This window comes from Protopterus annectens, chromosome 5.part0 (genome assembly GCF_019279795.1).
Source record: "Protopterus annectens isolate FY-2018-M chromosome 5.part0, PAN1.0, whole genome shotgun sequence".
Taxonomy (NCBI): domain Eukaryota; kingdom Metazoa; phylum Chordata; order Ceratodontiformes; family Protopteridae; genus Protopterus; species Protopterus annectens.
The window spans coordinates 1,352,762,425-1,352,785,044 of NC_056735.1; the positions used below are offsets into that span (position 1 = coordinate 1,352,762,425).

Sequence of the window (22,620 nt, forward strand, 5' to 3'; positions counted from 1 at the left end):
GCAAACTGTTAAAGATGTCCTGCAAGTACAGCCTCCCAGATTTAGTAAGAATTGGCCCTCGAAGAATTGGTCCTTTCCTGCCTCTTCCAGTTCTCAGTCCAAACCCAGAATCAGCAGAGCACCCAGGCTTCAGTCCCAAGGTGCTCACAGGCCTAAGCAGTGGGGGGCTCCCACTTCCAAAGAAGGGAGTAGTAAGACTCCCCCTATGGTAAACTGTCTCAATGACTTAACTTTAAACCTTCCAAGCCCCGCTCAACTAACTGTTCCTTTAGGGGGGAAGATTGCCCTGCATGCAAAAAATTGGGAACTCATTACCCAGGACAAATGGGTTTTAAATATAGTTTCCCAAGGATACATATTCCACTTCCACTCCTTACCAACCCCAAACGGTTGGCCAGACCTACCCCCAAATCAGTGGGCAGAGGCTCAAATGCAAGTTCTCTCTCTCTCTTAAGCACCAGGGCTATTCAGTCTGTCCCAGAAGAATGGGGCCAGGTTTCTATTCAAGAATTTTCCTGGCGTCCTATCCTGGACCTGTCTATCCTAAATACATTTTTGGTAATCCCAAAATTCAAGATGCTAACTCTTAGTCAGCTGCTTCCCATACTAGGCAAAGATGCCTGGTTGGCAACACTGGATTTAAAGGAAGCCTACCTGCACATCCCAATAAGGGAATCTTGCAGAAGATACCCACGCCTAGAAAACAGATGTCCAAATCGCATGGTCAGGCCCATATGCCTGATAAATAAGAATGGCTGAAGACCTTATTTTATTTAGGGGAAGCCAGCCTTCTCCCTCTGAGACCTAGAACTGATTTTCCTTCTGATTCTTCTGATCAGGATTCAGAAATTTGTTTCTTCTGATTACAAGGATTTGCCCTTATCTACCTACGAGGATTCTGATGCAGAGGATTCCGTTCACTCTGCTTCCCCTTCAGAAGATTTTTCTCTGCACTGCCCTTTGGCTTATCTACTGCGCCCAGGGTATTCATAAAGTGCCTAGCTCCAGTCATTGCATTTTGCAGGCAAATAAATATTCATATATACCCATACCTGGACGATTGTCTAATTCAGGGAGAAAGCCAGGGCATACTATTAAATCTGGCATTTGTAAAGAAATTGCTAAAGTCTCAGGGGTACACCATAAAAGAAAAGAAATCACATCTTGTACCCTGCCAACAAATTGTATTCCTGGGAGCAAGCTTGAATAGAACTTACCAGATGGCATGCGTCACGCCAGCGAAACAAGTTAATTTGACAGTCTACTTCAAACTACTGGCCACAAAGACCCAGCTATCTGCGAGGAAAATACTGCAATCCCTGGGGTTCATGGCGGCCTGCATTCTACTATTTCCATATGCAAGACTGCATATGAGGAAACAAAAAATGGTATTTAAAAAGCCTATGGTGTCAGCATTCTCAGGATCTAGAATCAGTGATTCCTATCATACCTTGTCTACAGATAGTTCCTTTGGTGGGCAGAGGCCTGCCACCAAAACAAGGGACTGCCATTCACTCTACCCCCTGCTGCCGAAACCCTAACAACACTCATCAGACTGTGCATGGGGGGCTCACTTGGCAGCGCACTGCATTAAGGGCAAATGGAACCCAAATCAAATGCACCTGCATATCAGTCAGAAAGAAATGTTAGCTGTACAGAATGCTCTGACAGCCTTCAAGGACCACATTCTTCCAGGACAATTATTGGTAAAGCTGGACAACGCCACTGTTGTGGTACATAAATAAGCAGAGGGAACCCACTCATACCCTCTCTGCAGACTAGCCATAGCTCTGTGGAACACAGCCTTGAGCTACTAAGTGCACCTACAGGCTCAATTCCTGCCAGAAAAGCTAAATACACTGGCAGATGACCTAAGCAGAAATCTCGTGGACCCACACGAGTGAAAACTGGAACCAAAGATATTCAACATGTTGAGAAACACATGGGGGAGCCCAGAGAAAGACCTGTTTACTTCCCCCAGAACTACCAATTGGACAAATTCTGCACAAGGACTCCCCACAAACAGGTTTTTCCAGGTGGAGGACAGGGCATCCACTTTCCAAGCTTATCAGTTTATGCCTTTCCCCCTCTGCCTTTCCTCTCCAAGGTACTAGATCAAACAGGACAAACCAAGGACAATACTGATTGCACCAGACTGGCCACGCCAACACTGGTACCCTCTCTTTCACAGTGTCACTGCTGGCACCATGGCACCTGCCTCAGACCCCTGCCCTCCCAGCAGGAGGGCCAGATTCTGCACCCACAGCTTCAACCTGGCAACCTGGCTATAATTACCTGATCTCTCCGTTACCATCCCTCAGTAAGCAAGGGATGGATGTCATTCTGGAGGCAAGGAGGCCTAGTACTAGAAAATCCTATGCTGAAAAATGGAAAATATTTTGTTCCTTGAGCCAAACTCGGGGGATGGGCACAACAGCACTCAGTTTACCCCATATTCTTCAATATGCTTCTCAAGGGCCTTTCCTTTTCCTCCTCCAATATTTATGCCTCAGCCGTTTCAGCTCATTACAATACAGAACCATTCCTCAGAGGGGCCAAAAACTTAAGACCATCCAGAAGAGCCCCTACTCCAGCCCTGGGACCTTAACTTTGTATTGAAAAAGCTCACTGTACCTCCCTTTGAGCCAACTGCAAATGCAGAGTTGAAATTCCTTTTCTTGGAAAACAGCCTTCCTTCTAACCATCACTTAGCAAGAAGGGTGTCTGAATTACTGGCCCTCATGGCAGTGGAGCCTTTCATCATCTTTCATGCTGACAGGGTGTCCCTCAGGACCAATCCCCTCCTTCATGCCCAAGGTGGTATCCAGTGTGGCCCTTTATCACATTCATTTGCTAGCCCCCTTTGTTCTGTGGATTAGGAAAGAAGAACGAATACTGCACTCCTTGACCTTGCACAGACAACTTAGTTTTTACTTGGACAGTACTAAGACTCTCAGGAAATCTGAACAACTGCTGGTTGCATTTGCTGCAGGGGCAGAGGGGAAGGCCATTTCAAAGCAAACAATTTCTAAGTGGATAGGCCATTGCATTCACTTCTGCTATAAGCACCATGGAAAACCTACCCCACAAGGGGATAAGACCACATTCAACCAGGGCTGCATCTACCTCTACAGCCTTTCTCAGAGGTGTCCCTACCGAGGTCATCCTAGAAGCTGCTTCATGGAGTTCTGTACATACCTTCAAGTATTACCACTTTCTATTTTTTTTTTAATCCAGAGCTGGCTTTGCCACTGCAGTCTTGCAGCGCCTTATAGCTGGTCTTAATGCTATCTAATTACCCCCTCCCATCCTTAGCTTTGGGAATCTACCCAAATGTGATGACTGCAACAGTGAAACACGAAGAACCTAGTACAGTTGTGTACACTTACCATAAATGTAGATGTTTGAGTGTATTCACTATTGCCGTCCTGGTTACCCTCCCTCCAGCCCCCTGACTTCTATTGACTATACCTCTCTTCTTGTTTGCTATGCTTAAAGCTTTTTGGTGTATTTGCCTTTTTGTTGGAGGTGTAACCTTGTATATAATTGCTTCCCGTTATGGGGGCACCTGACATCTGGGGCAAGAAAAACTGATGTAATGGAGTCTGCTTCATGCTTTATACCCCTGACGTCATGGAAGATGAGACAGCAACTGACGCAGGACCCAACACTTGGATAATCAGGCCGACTGAGGGCTACTGCAAACTGATAACTGCAAAAGTGATTACACTCTAACATCTGCATTTATGCTAACTGTACTTTTCTGATATTGTTTCACTGTTGCAGCCATTACATTTGGGTTATCTGCCTGCAGGTAGCCCTCAGCCAGCCTGAATATCAAAGTCTTGGATTTGTGCATCAGATGCTGTCTGTTCATCCATGACATCAGGGGTAAAAAAACATATAGCCGCCGCTATTACATCAGTCTTTCTTGCCGCGCGGTGCCCAAAGCAGAAGCAGTTGGCAAGTGCCGGTCGACACATTCCTGAAATTTTCATTTTCGAGTTTCAGAACTGAAGTTTTCAAAAAAGCTGAGTACCTCGTTGGGGATCCTTTTTTCTTGCCCTTAACCGATGTCAGTAAAAGTTAACAGTTGTATCACCTGTGGAAAAGAAATACCTCATAGATTTTTATTCGTACTGTATTCCTTGCCTAGGCCCAGACCACAGTATCTCTCACTGTTGGTTTTGTGCCTTATTCAACCCCCGGACTATTCGTCATCTGTTTATTTTTGCGGGAAATTATTTTGGTACTCTTAACTATCCAGAAATGGCTTTGGTAAGCCATCCGACTACCGACATTCCGAAAAAACAGAGAGACTGACCGCATAGGTCCAAAACTGCCGACAGTGCCTCCGATAAGCTAGATGCCAGTTCGCCGGTACTCAGTGAGGTGCTTTCACAGCCCCTGATAACCCACTACTACAGATTCGCAGGCTTCTACGGAGACCCATTCTGAGTCCGGTATGCCGTGAGATGCTGCTTCGACTATCGAACCTGTTGTGTCTCTACCTTGGATGGGTCTGGAGCTGCTGTGCAGGCACCGGCTTCTGAGTTATTCAGGCCTACAGACTTGCATTTCAAACCACCATCTTCTTCAAGGCCTAAACCTTGACCCACGCCTAGAAAACAGATGTCCAAATCGCATGGTCAGGCCCATATGCCTGATAAATAAGAATGGCTGAAGACCTTATTTTATTTAGGGGAAGCCAGCCTTCTCCCTCTGAGACCTAGAACTGATTTTCCTTCTGATTCTTCTGATCAGGATTCTGAAATTTGTTTCTTCTGATTACGAGGATTTGCCCTTATCTACCTACGAGGATTCTGATGCAGAGGATTCCGTTCACTCTGCTTCCCCTTCAGAAGATTTTTCTTTTTGTGAAACCTTGCACACACTCAGAGCATTTCTGCTGGAAAACCAAGATTACTCTGACTCCGAAAAGAGGCTTAGGGAATTCTTATTCCTCCCTCAATACAGGCCTTTAGCTATCGTTCTTGTCCTGTACATTTTAGAGGATTCTTTCTTGGAATCCAGCCTGGCCCCAGACACTTTACCTCCAGCTCCCAGGAAACCTGACAGATATTGGAGTACCTGACTCAAGTTCCTCTTCAAGAATCCTACTGCGGACCCAGACACCATTTCCCAAGGACCTAAATGCATTAAGGCTGCTACTGCCTAAAACCCTACCTCCTCTGATAGAGATTCCAGGGCCTTGGACAGATGAGTAAGAAGGTATGCACTTCTGCTACTTTGGCCATTTGGGCCTTCAACTGCCAGATGTTCATGTTTCACTGTTGCAGTAATCACATTTGGGTTATCTGCCTGATTAACAAAGTGTTGGTTTCTGCGTTGGTTGCTGTCTCTTCTTCCGTGACGTCAGATTGTCAGGTATAAAACATGCAGCCGATGCAGTTACATCAGTCTTTCTTGCCGTGCAGTGCCAGAAGCAGTTCGCAAGTGCCAGTCGGCCAACTCCTGAAATTTTCATTTTCGAGTTTCAGAACCGAAGTCTTCCACCAAAAGCTAAGTACCTCGTTGGGGAAACTTTTTCTTGCTCTAAACCGATGTCAGTAAAAGTAAATAATTGCATTTCTTGTGGAAAGCAAATACGTCAAAGATTTTCAATCGTATTGTATTCCTTGCTTAGGCCCTGACAACGACGTACCTCACTGTCGTTTTTGTGCCTTATTTAAGCCACAAACTATCTGTCTGTATATTTTCACTTCTAAATATTTTGGTACTCTTGTTTAACTATCCAGAAATGTTTTCAGTAAGCAGTCCAACTACTGACATTCCAAAAAAACACAAAGATAGACAGACAGGCCGCAGAGGTCCTAAGCTGCCGACGACACTTCTAAGCCAATCGCCAGCTCACTGGTACTCAGTGAGGCGCTTTCGCAGCCCCTGATACCCGCTACTTCAGATTTACAAGCCTCTACTGAGACCCATTCTGAGTCCGGTATGCCACGAGATGCTTCAACTGTGGAACCTGCGGATATGTCTACCTTGGATGGGTCCAGAGCCACTGTGCAGGCACCAGCTTCTGAGGGTGTATTCAGTTTTATTGACTTGTGTATTTAAACAGACGCCATCTTCTTCTTCAAGGCCTAAAACTGGAACCATGCCTAGAAAACTGACACCAAGACTGCATGGCCAGGCCTCTATGCCTAAAAAAAAAAACAAATGATAATGGCTAAAGACCTTGTTACTTTAATCAGGGGAAGCCAACCTTCCCCCTCTAAGAGACCAAGGATGGAGTTTGCTTATCTGACCAGGGTTATGAATTTTCGGTTTCCTCTGATGACCAGGGGTAACACTTATCTGCCTGAGGATTCTGATTCTGAGGACTCTATTCCCTCTGCATCCCCCCAGAGGATTTTTCTTTTGGTGAAACCTTGCATACCCTCAGGGAGCATTTTCGTTGGGAAAGTCAGAATTTCTCTGATTTCTAAAAAGAGGCTTAGGGATTTCTTACTCCTGCCCCAGCACAGGCCTTTAGCCATGCCTCCTGTACTAGACATTGTTGATGCCTTTTCGGAATCAAGCTTGGCCCCCTGATTTTACCTCTTGCTCCCAGAAAACTTGATGGATATTACAGGGTCCCTGGCTCTCACTGGTTCCTTTTTAAAAATCCTACTGCGGATCCTGAGACAATTTTACAGGGACCCAAGGGCATTAAAGCTACTACTGCCAAAAACCCTACCACCTCTGAGAGAGAGACTCCAGGGTGCTGGATAGATGGGGTAAGAAGGTATGCACTTCTGCAACTTTGGGCATTAGGGCCTTAAACTGCCAGTTTCATATGTTAAAGTATCAGCATATTATTGGATTACTTAAACAGAAAATTATGTTGATTCCCGATTGTGCTGAAAATAAGAATTTACAGGATTTACTGCATTCAACTGAACAAGCTGGGAAAACATACTTTGCAGTGTGGTTTTGATTCACTAGCGGCATCTTGCAGGGCTGCTGTCACTGGGTCTGTTCTTAGAAGGCATGCTTGGCTTAAGGAGCAATCCTTGCCAGATCATGTAAAAGTAAAATTACTGGATGCTCCCTTAAACCAGGACCGCCTGTTTGGCAACAAGGCAGAAGTAGTTCTTAAAAATGAGAAAAAAGCTAAATCTGTGCAAACTGTTATCAAGATTTTTTTACAAGTGCAACCTCCAAGGTTTAGTAGGCATTGGCCTTCCAAGAATTGGTCCTTTCTTGCCTCTTCCAGATCTTCAGTCCAACCCCAGATCCAGAAGAGCTGCCAGGCTTCAGTCCCAGGGTACGCACAAGACTAAGCAGTGGAGGGCATCCACTTCCAAATCTGGGGGTAGTAAAAATCCCCCCCTATGGTAAACTGTCTCAATGACTTATTTTTAAAACTGCCAAGCACTTCTCAACTGACTCCCCCTTTGGAGGGAAAGATTGCTCTTCATGCAAAGAACTGGGAACTCGTTACCCAGGACAAATGGGTTTTAAATATAGTGTCCCAGGGATACAGATTTCGCTTCCACATGTTACCAACACCAAGCGGGTGGCCAGATCTACCCTCATATCAGTGGTCAGAGGCCCAAAAGCAAGTACTTTCTCTCTCAAGCATGAGGGCTATTCAGTTGGTACCAGAAGAGGAAAAGGGACAAGGTTTCTACTGGAGACTTTTCCTTGTACCCAGAAAAGACAATTCATGCCGTCCTATCCTGGACCGGTCTACTCTAAACACCTTTTTGGTGATTCCAAAATTCAAGATGCTGACTCCTTCACCAGTTGCTCCCTATGCTAGGCAAAGACGCCTGGTTGGCAACACTACATTTAAAGAAAACATACCTGCACATCCCAATCAGGAATCTTGCATAAGATACCAACGCTTCATAGCAGGCTATACGCACTATCAGTTCTCTGCACTGCCCTTTGTGAATACTCTCGGTGCAGTAGATAAGCCAAAGTGCCTAGCTCCAGTTATTGCATTTTGCAGGCAAAGAAATATTCAAATATACCCATACCTGGTCAATTGTCTAATTCAGGCAGAAAGCCAGGACATACTTTTGAATCAGCTGGCATTTGTACAAAGGGTTCTAACTTGTCTGGGGTACACCATAAACGAAAAGAAATCACACCTGGTACCTTGTCAACAAATTATATTCCTGGGAGCAAGCTTGAATACAACTTCCCAGATGGCTTACCTCATGCCAGAGAAACAAATTAATTTGACAACCTACTTCAAACAAGTGGCCACAAAAACCCTGCTATATCTGCAAGACAAATCAGCCTTGGGGTTCATGGCCTCCTGCATTCTTCTAATTCCATATGCAAGGCTGCATATGAAGAAACTACAGTGGTATCTAAAAAGCCTATGGTGTCAACATTCTCATGACCTAGAAAAAATAATTCCTATCGTACCTTGCCTACGCCTAGAGTTCCTTTGGTGGGCAGAGGCTTGCCAGCAAAACAAGGGACTACCTTTCACACCCCACCCCCTACTGCCCAAACCCTAACAGATGCATCAGACTATGCATGGGGGGCTCACCTGGCAGGGAAGTGAATTCCGGGCAAATGGAACCCAAGTCAAATGCACCGGCATATCAATCAAAAAGAAATGTTAGCTGTACAGAATGCTTTGACTGCCTTCAAGGACCACATTCTTCCAGGACAATTAATGGTAAAGACAGGCAACACCACTGTTATGTGGTACATAAGCAGGGGGGTACACATTCTTACCCCTTCTGCAGACTAGCCATGGCATTGTGGAACATAGCCCTGAGCTACCAAGTGCGTCTACAAGCTCAATTTCTGCCAGGAAAACTAAATACACTGGCAGATGAACTAAGTAGAAACCTCATGGACCCACACGAGTGGAAACTGGAACAAAGGATTTTTCAACACATTGACAAGCAAATGGGGGAACCCAGATATAGACCTGTTTGCCTCCCCACAGAACTATCAATTGGACAAATTTTGCACAAGGACTCCCAACAAACAAACTTGGAAAGTGGATACTCTGTCCTTCAGCTGGAAAAACCTATCAGTTTATGCTTTTCCTCCTCTGCCTCTGTTCTCTAAAGTACTATTAAAGATCAAACAAGACAAACCAAGGACGATTTTGATTGCACCACACTGCCCACGCCAACACTGATGTACCCCCTCTTGCACAGTGTCATTTTTGGCTCCATGGCACCTGCTTCAGACTCCTACCCTATTGTCTCAGAGAACCAGATTCTGCACCACCAGCTTCAAACACTGAACCCGGCAGCCTGGCTAATTACCTATTCTCTCCTTTATCATCCCTCAGTAAACCAGTCATGGATATCATTTTAGAAGCAAGGAAGCCTAGTACTAGAAAATCTTATGCTGAAAAATGGAGAAGATTCTGTGTCTGGAATCAGTCTCAAGGGATGAGCACAGCAGTGCCCAGTTTACCTCAGATTTTACAATACAACTGAGATGTTTCACAAGGGCTTGTCTTTCTCCATCAAAATTCACGCCTCAGCCATTTCAGCTCATTATAAGACAGAACCTCCCCTCTTTCATTCACTGCTCAAGCAGTTCCTCAGAGGGGCCAAAAACTTACGACCACACAGGAAAGCTTCAACTCCAGCCTGGGACCTTACTTTTGTATTGCAGAAACTCGCTCTTCCCCCTTTTGAGCCAGCTGCTACTGCAGACTTAAAATTACTTTCTTGGAAAATAGCTTTCCTTTTAGCAATTACTTCAGCAAGAAGGCTATCTGAATTATAGGCCCTTATGGTAGTGGAGCCTTTTGTCATCTTTCATGTGGATAGGGTGTCCCTCAGTACCAATCCATCCTTCATGTCCAAGCTGGTTATCCAGTGTGGCCCTTAATCAGTCCATTCATTTGCCAACCTTCTTTCCTAATCCACAGAACAAAGGGGAGCGGATACTGCACTCATTAGATGTGCACAGACAACTTAGATTTTACTTGGTTAGAACTAAACCCAAAGGAAATCTGAACTAGTGGCATTGGCTGCAGGGGCAGAGGGGAAGGCTGTTTCAAAGCAAACCATTTCCAGATGGATAGGCCATTGTATTAATTTCTGCTACAAGCACCATGGAAAACCTACCCCACAGGGGATCAGACCCCACTCGACCAGGGCTGCATCTACCTCTACAGCCTTTCTCAGAGTTATCCCTACCAGGGACATCCTAGAAGCTGCTACCTGGAGTTCTGTACATACTTTCACCAAGCATTACCATTTGCCAATTTTCTCTAAATCCAGAGCTGGCTTTGCCACTGCAGTTTTGCAGGGCCTTCTATGCTCAAAAGCTTTTTGGTGTGTTTGCTTTATTGTTGGAGGTATAACCTTGTATATTTATAGATTTTTATGGCTTCCCATTAGGGGGGCACCTGACATCTGGGGCAAGAAAAACTGATGTAATGGCGTCTGCTGCATGTTTTATACCCCTGACGATCTGACGTCATGGAAGAAGGGACAGCAAGCGACGCAGGACCCAAGACTTTGTTAATCAGGCCAACTGAGGGTTACTGCAAGCAGAGAGCCCAAATGTGATGACTGCAACAGTGAATACACTCTTAACATCTGCATTTATGGTAAGTGTACACAACTGTACTTTTCATATGTTAAAGTATCAGCAACATATTGTGGAACTGCAACAGAAAATGTTGATTCCTGACTGTGCTAAAAATTGTAGTATTTAATGCATTCTGCTGAACAAATTGGTAAACCTACTTTGCAGTGTGGTTTTGACTCTCTAGAAGCATCTTGCAGTGCTGCTGTCACTAGGTCTGTACTTAGAAGGCATGCTTGGCTTAAGGAGCAAAATTTGCCAGATCATGTTAAAGCTATTTTATTGGATGCTCCCTTAAGCCAAGACCGCCTGTTTGGCAACAAAGCCGAATAAGTCCTTAAAAAGATGGAGGAATAAGCTAAATCTATGCAAACTGCTAAATATTTTCTGCAAATACAGCCTCCCAGATTTAGTAGGTGTTGGCCTTCTAAGAATTGGTCCTTTCCTATCTCTTCCCGGCCTTCAGTCCAAACCCAGGAACAGCAGACCACATAGGCTACAGTCTCAAGGTACTCGCAGGCCTAAGCAGTGGGGGGGCTCCCACTTCCAAAGCTGGAGGTAGTAAGACACCCCCCTATGGAAAAATGTCACAATGACAACCTTAAAACTTCCAAGCCCTGCACAACTGCTTACTCCCTTAGGGGGAAAGATCACCCTGCATGCAAAAAAAACTAGGAACTCATTACCCAGGACAAATGGGTTTTAAATATAGTTTGCCAAGGTTGCAGGTTCCACTTCCACCCCTAAGCGGTTGGCCAGACCTACCCCCAAATCAGTGGGCAGAGGCTCAACAGCAGGTTCTCTCTTGTAAGTATCATGGCTATTCAACCTGTCCCAACAGAAGAAAGGGGACAAGGTTTTTACTCCAGACTTTTTGCTGGTACCCAGAAAAGACAGTTACTCGTGTCCTATCCTGGACCTCTCTATTCTAAACACCTTTTTGGTAATCCCAAAATTCAAAATCCTAACACTTCAACAGCTGCTTCCTATGCTAGGCAAAAATGCCTGGTTGGCAACCTTAGACTTAAAGGAATCTTACTTGCACATTCCAAGAAGGGAATCTTGCAGGAAATACCTGCAATTCAGAGCAGGCTCTATGCACTCTCTGCGCTTCCCTTTGGCTTATCTACTGCGCCCAGGGTATTCACAAAGTGTCTAGCTCCAGCCATTGCATTTTGCAGGCAAATAAATATTCAAATCTACCCATACTTGGACGATTGTCTAATTCAGGCAGAAAGCCAGGATGTGCTACTAAAACATGTGGCATTTATAAAGAAACTTCTAACCTCGCTGGGGTACACCATAAACAAAAAGAAATCTTATCTAGTACCCTGCCAACAAGTTGTGTTCCTGGGAGCAAGCTTGAACACAACTTCCCAGATGGCTTACCTCACGTCAGAGAAAGAAGTTTTGACAGCCTACTTCAAGTTACTGGCCACAAAGACCCAGCTATCAGCAAGGACACTCATACAAAGTCCTAGGGTTCATGGCCTCCTACATTCTACTAATTCCATATGCGAGACTGCATATGTGGAAACTACACTGGTATCTAAAAAGCCTATGGTGTCAACCTTCTCAGGACCTGGAATCATGATTCCTATCATTCCTTGTATAAAGACATTGTTACTTTGGTGGGCAGAGGCCTGCCACCACAACAAGGGGCTCCCATTCGCTCTGCCCCCTGCTGCCCAAACCCTAACAGACGCATCGGACTATGCATGGGGGGGCTCACTTGGCAGGGCAGTGCATTCAGGGCAAATGGAACCAGAGACAGATGCACCTGCATATCAACCAAAAAGAAATGTTAACTGTAAAGAATTCCCTGACAGCTTTCAAGGACCACATTCTTCCAGGACAATTATTGGTAAAGACAGAACACCACAGTTATGTGGTACATAGGCAGGGAGGAACCCACTCGTACCCTCTCTGCAAACTAGCCATAGCTACCATGTGCACCTACAAGCTCATTTCCTGCCAGGCAAGCTAAATTCACTGTCAGATGACCTAAGCAGAAATCTTATGGACCCACACGAGTGGAATCTGGAACCAAAGATATTCAACCTCTTGAGAAACAAATGGGGGAATCCAGAGATAGACCTGATTGCCTCCCCTCAGAACTCCCAATTGGACAAATTCTGCACATGGACTTCCACAGTCAAGCTTGGAAAGTGGTTGCCCTGTCCTTTTACCTGGGAAAGCCTCTCAGTTTATGCCTTTCCCCCTCTGCCTCTCCTCTCGAAGGTTCTGCTAAAGATCAAACGGGACAAACCAAGGACAATATTGATTGCACCAGACTGGCCACGCCAGCACTGGTAACCCCCTTTTGTGCAGTATGTCACTGCTGGAACCATGGCACCTGCCTCCGACCCCCTTCCCTGCTGTCCCAGCAGGAGGGCCAGATTCTGCACCCTCCACTTCAAACCCTGAACCTTGCAGCCTGGCTAATTCCTTCAGCTCTCCAATAGCGTCCCTCAGTAAGCAGGTGCTAGATGTCATTCTGGAGGCAAGGAGGCCTAGTAATAAAAATTCTTATGCTGAAAAGTGGAAAAGATACAGTTCTTGGAGCCACACTCAAGGGATGGGCACCACAGTGCCCAGCTTACCGCATATTCTTCAGTATTTAACAGAGATGCTCCACAAGGGCCTTTCCTTTTTGTCAATTAAAATTCATGCCTCTGCCATTTCAGCACATTATAATACTGAACCACCCCTCTTATCACCTCCTGCTGAAGCAATTCCTCAGAGGGACCAAAAATTTAAGACCACCCAGGAGAGCCCGTACTCCAGCCTGGGACCTTAACTTTGTATTGGAAAAGCTCACTCTACCTCCTTTTGAACACGCTGCAACTGCAGAGTTGAAATTCCTTGCTTGGAAAACGGCCTTTCTTTTAGCCATCACTTCAGCAAGATGAGTGTCCGAATTACAGGCCCTCATGGTAGTGGAGCCCTTTATCTTCTATGCAGACAGGGTGTCCCTCTGGACCAATCCTTCCTGTATGCCCAAGTTGGTGTCTAGTGTGGCCCTTAATCAGTCCATTCATTTGCCTACTTTTTTCCAGAATCCACAAAACAAAGGAGAATGAGTGCTGCACTCTTTGGACGTGCACAGACCAGTTAGATTTTACTTGGACAGGACTAAGCCCCTCAGAAAACTGCTAGTTGGCTTTGCTGCAGGGACAGAGGGGAAGGCCATTTCAAAGAAAACCATTTCTAAATGGATAGCTTATTACATTAATTTCTGCTATAAGCACCTTGGGCAGTCTACCCCACAGTGGATAAGATCACATTCCACCAGGGCTGCATCTACCTCTGCAGCCTTTCTCAGGGATGCCCCTACCATGGACATCCTTGAAGCTGCTACCTGGAGTTCTGTACATATCTTCACCAAGCATTACCACATGCCTATTTTTTCTAAATCCAGAGCTGGTTTTGCCACTGCAGTCTTGCAGGGCTTAATAGCTGGTACTAATGCTCTATAACTTCCTCCTCCCTTCCTTAGCTTTGGGAATCAACCTAAATGTAATGACTGCAACAGTGAAACACTAAGAACATAGTGCAGTTGTGTACACTTACCATAAATGTAGATGTGAGTGTATTCACTGTTGCAGTTCTGGTTACACTCCCTCCAGCTCCCTGACTTCTCTTGGCTATACTTTTCTTTAGTGTGTTTCAGCTTTCTGGTGCATTTGCTTTTTGTTGGAGGTGTAACCTAACATACAATTGCTCCCCATTAATGGGGCACCTGAGATCTGGGGAAAGGAAAAACTGATGTAATGGCGTCTGCTACATGTTTTATACCCCTGATGACCTGATGTCATGGAAGAAGACAGCATCCGACACAGAAATCCCAAGACTTTGATATTCAGGCCGGCTGAGGGCTACCTGCAGGCAGATAACCCAAATGTAATGACTGCAACAGCGAATACACTCTCTAACATCTACATTTATGGTAAGTTTACACAACTGTACTTTTTCTACTTTTTGGATGGTTCCCCTCATTGCCGAAATAGGTTCCTGACCCAGAGACTCCCCATACTCTGGAATAGACTGCCCTTACATGTCAAGCAGAGTGCCTCTTTGGCCCTCTTCAAAAGGAACCTTGATTGGATGGGAGATGGGAAATTCACCCTGGGGATCATGTCAGTCGCCCTGCTAGACAGGGGTCCAGAGAAGTAAATATTGTGGGAAGAAATATCCACGGAATTGTTATGGCTAGGCTTGTATAGGCCCTAGGGCCGATAGCCTAGTACCAACCTATAAATAGACCTAATCTCTTCGCCCATCAGTACTGGAATACTGCAACACTGAACTAAGGAAAAAAACAGCACAGTTGTGTAAGAACTTCATGTAACAGTAGATGTCCTACTTATCGCTCTTCCCCTACTTAGTTTGTTTTGTTTTCTGTAGACCAAGGGGGACCATTTTTTCCTTGTTCCACTTGTCTTAGCTGACCTGATTTTGACGTTACACTTTTCCCTCAGATGTCCAAGTCTACAGGCTCAGATTGTCTTGAGGATGGTTATGCTTGTATGTTCTCTTATGTACTCTTGCACCCATGGGCTTAGGTCATAGTCAGATTTTACTGTGTGCAAGGTTTTGGCTTTGTTTCTCAGGCCAGACATTGGGTTTCCTTAGCAAGATAACCCGTCAGTATTGGAATACTGCAGCAGTGGTTTGTAGGCCATCTACTGTTATGGAAAATTCTTCCACGACTGTATTTTCTCCAGTATGGCCTTTAGATTACAATTCTTTCTGTGCACAGTGGTGGGTTTGGGCCCCTGTTTGTCAATTGAACCCAATGGTTTGAAAATAGCAGACCATTTTTCTCTCTTATTTTTAACTTTTCTTTCCTTGCGGTAAAAGCAGATCCATGGCCCTTGAGTTACCTGTCAACACACACTTTTCATACTCATCAGGTAAAGATCCCTGAGCCTGACATAAAATTGGCAAAAATGTAGCTAGTTAAGAACAGGGAATCAGTAGTGGTAATTCTGAAGCACTTTTGCATGATTGGTTAAATAAACAACCACTTATTGAAAAGGCAAATTAGCCTGACTGTACAGATGAAACCTATGTACAAAACTTGAGATGTTTAAAATGTTAGAAGCTTGCGCAGTGTATTTCTTCATGATTAGTATGTCTGAGTGGAGTGTGCCAAAGGGGCTAAGGCTCCAGATGTACCCAAGTGGGATGACTGGTGGCTCTTACTGTATCATGATTTATTGGAGGTTTTTGACTTTGCAGGACTGGAATTTGTAGGTGTAGCTGTTAAAAACGATGAAAGAGACTCCCAGGTTGCTTAAGGAAAAAGAGAGGCTTCAGAATCTGATAACTGAGGATCTTGTTTCCGAATTGTTGTTCTTAGTATGAGAACATTTTAGCTCTGATCAGATGTGCTCCTTGTCTTGGGTGTCCTGGATTGGCTTATTCCAAGGCACCATTTTTTTTTTTTTGTTTTTATGTTTAGTTTCACCCGTTGGACGTGTGAAAAATGTTTTTGTATTGTAAAGTATCGATTTTAGGTTTTTTAATTAAAGAATTCTTCACTGCTTGATTATCAAAGGTGTAGATTTTACATCTAGTATATATTTATTATGGGATTTGATTTATTTCTTTCAGATCTGTTCCTGCTGTTTTTCTTCCCTATTTTTTGTATGTAATATAATAGATTCCTTTTATTAAAATTGGTTACAGAATTGCATGAGTGAGTATGTTTTGTTTATTGAATTTTTACATTAAAATTTCTAAAATGTACTAGTTTTTAGAGAAGGATATTTGAATAAACTTAAAGGATTTTCACATTTTGGACTTGGTCCTGCTGCTTGTTGACTACATATGTAGCAGTTTTAACACCCGTTTGCTTGCCTTAATTGATATTCCCTGCAGTGAACTGTGACTTGTAGAAGCAAAATGGAGTATTGTTAAAATGTGAGTCTTGTGGGTGAGAAACCTTAATTTATTCTTTGCAAGGAAGATGTTGCTTATTTTAAAATAAATTGTAACCAAGAAAAGGCGGTACATGAAATGGATAAATCAAATGTGTTGTGATTTGTTAGTGGTTTTAATGCTGTACATCAGATTAAATATTTGTGGACTTAATCAAATCGTTTTTTGTCTGTATTTAAAATGAGGCATCATTTGTGAAAAACATTAAATGTTTTATGCATTTAAATATGTCAAAAGTTGCAACTTGTAGATGTGAAGAAGGGAATTTTGGAATCAAATGAACAGTAGTTGATTTAAGTGGAAATTAGTGGTGGCACTCATTTAGATGGGTTAATATTAGCAAAGTAAGCAGCTTTCATCTTTTAGTAGTAGATCAATTTTTTCATCTTTTTTTGTTTGTTTTTAATAGGCAAATGAACAGTTAAATTCTGGAGAAATAACTCCAGAAGAATTTTTTGTTGTGGCTCATCAACTCCGTCAACTTTCTCTATATGAGAGACAGAGGTCTGAGTGCGAAGAAGATGACGATGCAAGTAAGCCAAAAAGAAAAGAACCACTGCTGTCTGATGCTGAACTTACATATTATGAACATAAGGCTAAACTAAGAAGAACCCAGGTTCAGCACCCACCTCCAAAATTGGACCTTGTGGGTGGATTAGATGATTGCCGTAATACTGAAGCACTACATCGAATACAAGAAATTGATCAGAACCCAGGTAGCCAGAGTGTGATAGAAGGACCTGCATTTGAAAGTTTTGAACAGTGCAGTGAAGGAGCAAGAACACATTCTCCTGTATTAAGTAGCAGTTCATTTGGAGATAGTGTTGCTGTTGATGAGCAAAAGCAAGATGACTTGTCCAGGACTGTAATGGCTTCTTCAGTTTATGATGAAGACCCCGATAACTGGGATAATATAAAGGGTGAAAATAGAGATCTTTGTAGGCAAGACAGGACGACAGCACCAGAATATCATAAAAGCAACCGAAATGAGGATGGATTTCACATGTATGAAAGTCTTGAAAAGAGCATGCAGAAGTATGCTCAAGCTGGTATGTATAGTGTGTTCGGTCTTTATCCTGTGTTGCCTTTTCTTTGTGAGATTAACCGATTGCCGTTGACTTCTACTGGCTGCAAGATCGCACTTGTTTTAGTTATCTTATGGCATATTGCAATCTTTCCCCAACATACTCCACCCCTCGGCATAGAGCACATCCATTTTAATTTGTACAGTCTTCACCTATACAAAACTTGCACCAGTTTTCAGCATTTCTTGTCATTCACTCACACACAACTTGGTGGCAGTTGAGTAGGCTCACTGTATTAGCCTAACAAATACAGTTGTGTGAAGTAAATTTCCCCTTGCTCACCAAAACTTGCACATTTTTTTGTGTGTTTGGGACATGACATTGAGTGTATGCTTTGCCATAAGGTGTTCCAAAATGACATTCTTAGAGCATTTTGTAAGATGGAAGCATCAAAGAGCAGAGGCTTAAGAAGGAACATAAAGAAAGCCATGATGTGAGGTACCCTATTAAGCTGTTCCTCTTCATTACCCTCCAAGGGTGTTTTTTTTTTGGTCCTCTGTTAGACTTAAGTGCCGACGGCAAAACTTGTGGATGGATTCCTAGTCCTGTTTTCTTGAGCCCATGAGATTTGGCTTCCTGAGACTGCAGATGCCTAGAATGATAGTCCAGTGTGGTGTGCCCCTGCATTTCATTGAATGCCTCACAATGATTTTGCTTGTCTTTTATTTTTGTCCTGTTTAGCTTACGGTTATCTTGGTGGATTTTGGTTGATTTGAGGATGTGCTATAGTCTGTAACCTTTTAGCAGCTGCTTTTTAAGCACCTCTTCAGCCTTCATCAGGTGGTGTTTATGCCACCTAAAAGCTCTGTCCCTTGGGCCTCTGGGCTCCTTTCAGTCAGCTTGATTGCAGTCTGTCAGGCTTATGGTTTGATATTGACCCATCTTATTTTCTGTTCCTCACATGCCTTTTCACTTTCCGTAATGCTCATGTAGGCCCTGTTAGCATGAAGCTGTCGTCCGTTTTGCCATTTGTCCTTCCAAGGGATAGTATTAGTGTCTACTTATCCATTATATTCTCTAAGTAACTGCTCTCTAACAGTTGCACGCCTCATTGCTGGTTGTGACATACTTGTTACAGAAGGACTGTACATAATCATGTGGCAAGGCTGTTGCACTGGGGATTATGCAAACATTGTGATTGAAGTGGCTGGAAAACACTGGAAAATGACCTGCAAAGGATTATAGGAAATGGTTTACATTACATAGGATCACCCATTACCAGCAAATCAAAAGGTAGATGCTAGAAAACTGGATATATAGTGGTCCATGAAAAGAAGACAAAAGTAGCATTGTTCATTGAAATGGCCACACCCAGTGACTACAGTGTCTTGTGTACAGGGAGAGACAAAGTCATAAAGTATCAGGATTTGCAGGCAGAATTGAGAGCAATGTGGAAGAAAGATACCCAGACAGCTCCAGTAGTAGGAGCAGTGAGTCTCTTATAAGGAAGAATCTACAGTCATACTTAGATATGTTACCAATACATGTAACCGTGTACGAATTGCAGGAGTCATTACTGGGCACATTGCGGGTGCTGCGAAGAGCACTTTAGGCTGACATCAAAGATTGAAACAATACTGATTTCATGAACTTGAATCGTACTTTGACTTGGGAATGGTGTCCATTCCCATCATGGTATTAGAAACACAAAAAACTTGGAGAAATTAAACTAGAAGCAGAACTGATCAACACTTCATTTCACCTGGGCACTGACCAAGTAGTCCTTTCTCCAGCATCAACACTGCATTGTGTACCTTTTAGAATACTTGTGTACTCATCACAGTGAGAAAAGCAAACCAGTTTCTTTATTTCCAGTTCCTGATGCAACTTATTGTGGTCATGCTTCATCTCGTACTTGAAGCCTGCATAGTCATCTGGTTCTGGTCTTTTTGTATGCAGCAACTGACTTTGTCGTAAGTTCCAGACAGCGCCCTTTCCATTCCAGAAGCTGACAGGCTTGCAGGTTCGGAGAAACAGAGGTTATTTTTGAAAAATTAAACCTTGTTTCAGTGTAGTTTCTGAACTTTCTAGATTGCTGTGTATATACACCATCACCTTCATCCAGTTTAGATTGCTAATATAGTGTGTACTAGTTGTAGTTTCTGTTCTGATAGTCTGCATTCCTATATACCCTTTGCATGCCTGTACATGCATCTTCGCTAGGAACTTCTCAAAATTCATATCCATTAACCTGAGACATTACTAGTGAAAATGGATTGTTGCATGGCATGTGTACTGAATATGCGTTTGTATTCGTTGTTTTACTTGTATTTGTTTGTTTTTTTTAAGTGGAGAGATTGCATGCTGCTGTGGCAGCATGGGGTCTTATATGGTGGAAAATTTTAGCCTGCTCCGTTTTATTTTTGTGGTTGCTGCATTTTGCCAGTATACATATGTAGCAGAATGCTGTTGATCGGGTGCAGGAAAACATTTCAATCTTTGCACTTGGCCATTTTTCTATGGTTATAGTGCCAGGAGTTATATTTAAGAAAGGTGACTGTACTGGTTTGTCCCCTTGCCAGAAAAGTGATCAGTTTTTGCTTTTAATATTTTTTTCTTTTTCTACAGTATCCATTTTTTTCATCAGTATCAAGTGGGTACCTTGTTTTTGTGCCCTTAGTCTTTTGATATTCTGTATTTTATAGTTGCCTTTGAAGTTAAAGTACACAGAAGTGGTGATCTCCCCAGATGACTGCAAACTGTCTCCACAGTCATGCAGTGAAGTTGTTTGGTGGTTTAACCCTCCAGGCTACTTGTGGTGATGCCTTTTTCCAGCTAGTCTTTTTGTGACTTCCACCTCGTATTCCCATTTTAGAGTGGGGAGCAGTGTGTAGAATTCCTTCTGCCCCATAATTTCTCTCATGAAGAGAAAGAGTCCAATTAAACCTTTAGCAGTTGCTTCTGCTGTATGGGCTGCTTGCTAACATAGTCAAGACAGACTGGTTTTAGGTTGATATGTCACTGTAAATGGAAGTTTGAGCTTTTACCATCTCTGCAGGAAGGCTGTTTTTCTTAGGAAATAAGTTTTGACCCTTGGACCTCACTAGGATTTGTCTAGGGCTTCCAAGATTGGCGGCCATATGAATTTCTGTAATTTATTTCACTGACACTGGCAGGCTCAGATTGTGCCTGTATAGGATGCCATAACTCAGGTTGCCCTCCCTTTAGGAAGAGTTTAGGTAGTGCCTTTTGCTAAGGGCTGTGGAGCCTCTCTATCGCCACATTTTACAGCAGTTGGTGGGTGATGTCCTAAAGATCAATTGTTATCTTCATGGCAGAAAAGAGGGCACCTGGCACCCCATCCTCTTTATCCATTCTAAACACCTTCCTGGTGATCCCAAAATTCAAAATGCTCACCCTCCAGCAGCTGCTACACATGCTCTCCAAGGACTCTTGGCTAGCCACCCTAGATTTAAGAAGCCTACCTCCACCTTCCTATCAGGGAATCATGCCGGAAATGTCCTCTTAAGGGCAGGATCTCAGCACTTTCAGTTCTCTGCGCTTCCCTTTTGCTTATCTACTGCTCCCAGAGTTTTCACAAAATGTCTGGCTCCGGCCATTGCCTTTTGCGGACAAATATTCAAATTTACCCATACTTAGACGACTGCCTTAATCAGGCAGACGGCCAGGAAAAGCTGCTCAAGCACCTGGACTTTGTAAAGACCCTACTAACCTCCCTGGGGTACCAAATCAACGAAAATAAATCCAAACTAGTACCCATCCAAAGGATTATATTCCTGGGCGCAAGCATGGACACAGCATCCCAGGTGGCATTCCTTACACCAGAAAAGCAAACTTTCCTGACAGTTTACTTCTCTCAACTAGCCACCAGACCTCTGTTATCTGCAAGGAAAATCCTGCAAGCTCTGGGGTTCATGGCATTTTGCATACTACTCATTCCATATGCCAGACTGCATATGAGGAAACTTAAATGGTACCTAGAGAGCCTTTGGTGTCAATACTTTCAAGACCTGGAAACTATCCTACCTATAATTCCTAGCCCCGGCATGCTTCCACAACAAGGGGTTGCCTTTCTCATGCCCCCTCTCCCCGCCACCCAGACCCTCGCCACAGACGCATCAGACTACGCTTGGTGTGCACACCTGGACAGCAAATGCATACAGGGCCAATGGAGTCCACAGCAAATCCCTCTGCACATTAATCAAAAAGAGATGATGGCTGTGCTGCATACCTTGATAGCTTTCAAGCCCCTTCTCTCTCCAAGGGGTCCTCTTGATGAAAACAGACACCACTGTGATGTGGTACATCAACAAGAAGGGAAGGACACACTCCTACCCTCTATGCAGGCTGGCCATGACCCTTTGGCACACAGCCTCTTCCATGCATCTACACCTGTTAGCACAGTTCCTACCAGGCTCTCTCAACTCTCTGGCAGACCAATTAAGAAGAAGTCTTCTGGACCCACACAAGTGGCAGCTCAACAGAAGTACCTTCACCCTAATAACGCAGAAATGGGGAACTCCAAATGTCGACCTCTTTGCCTCCCACACCAACCATCAGCTCAGCAGATTCTGCACCAGGGAGCATCATTGCATGGCTTGGAAAGTGGATGCCCTGAACTTCCCCTAGGTCAATCTGTCGCTCTGTGCCTTTCCTCCCATACCTCTCATCCCCAGGGTGGTGGTTGTGTCTTTCGGCTTTTTCCCGGTACTGCTCAAAGTAAGGGAGGAAAAACCAAGGACCATTCTTATAGCTCCAGACTGGCCCCGACAGCACTTGTACCCCTTGCTGTGCAGCCTATCCCCACTGCCTCCATGGCATCTTCCTTAGATGTCCTTCAAGGATGCATCTGCAGTCATAACATATGGGTTGTCCTGCCTCAGGCAGCCCTTCGGTCGGCTGGATTCCAAAGTCTGGGTCTGGCCTTGGCTGATGTCGCACTTCACCCGACGTCATAGCTCCTGGGGTATAAAGGCATCAGCCGACGCCATTTTCCTCAGTCTTTCTTGCCGCGCGGTGCCCGAATCAGAAGCTGTTCGCAAGTGCCGGTCGGTCAGATCCAGAGATTTCATGACGACTTCTAAAAAAGCTAAGT

At 44.0% G+C, this 22,620-nt stretch overlaps 1 protein-coding gene across 1 annotated transcript in view; it reads left to right on the top strand.

Moving 5' to 3' along the window:
- Positions 1–22,620, top strand: part of PCF11 (PCF11 cleavage and polyadenylation factor subunit) — a 587,359-nt gene that overhangs the window by 91,617 nt on the left and 473,122 nt on the right. Inside the window, exon 7 of the mRNA XM_044072002.1 lies at positions 16,889–17,528. Within this exon, the coding sequence (XP_043927937.1) occupies positions 16,889–17,528 (640 nt within the window). The remainder of the gene's footprint in view (positions 1–16,888; positions 17,529–22,620) is intronic.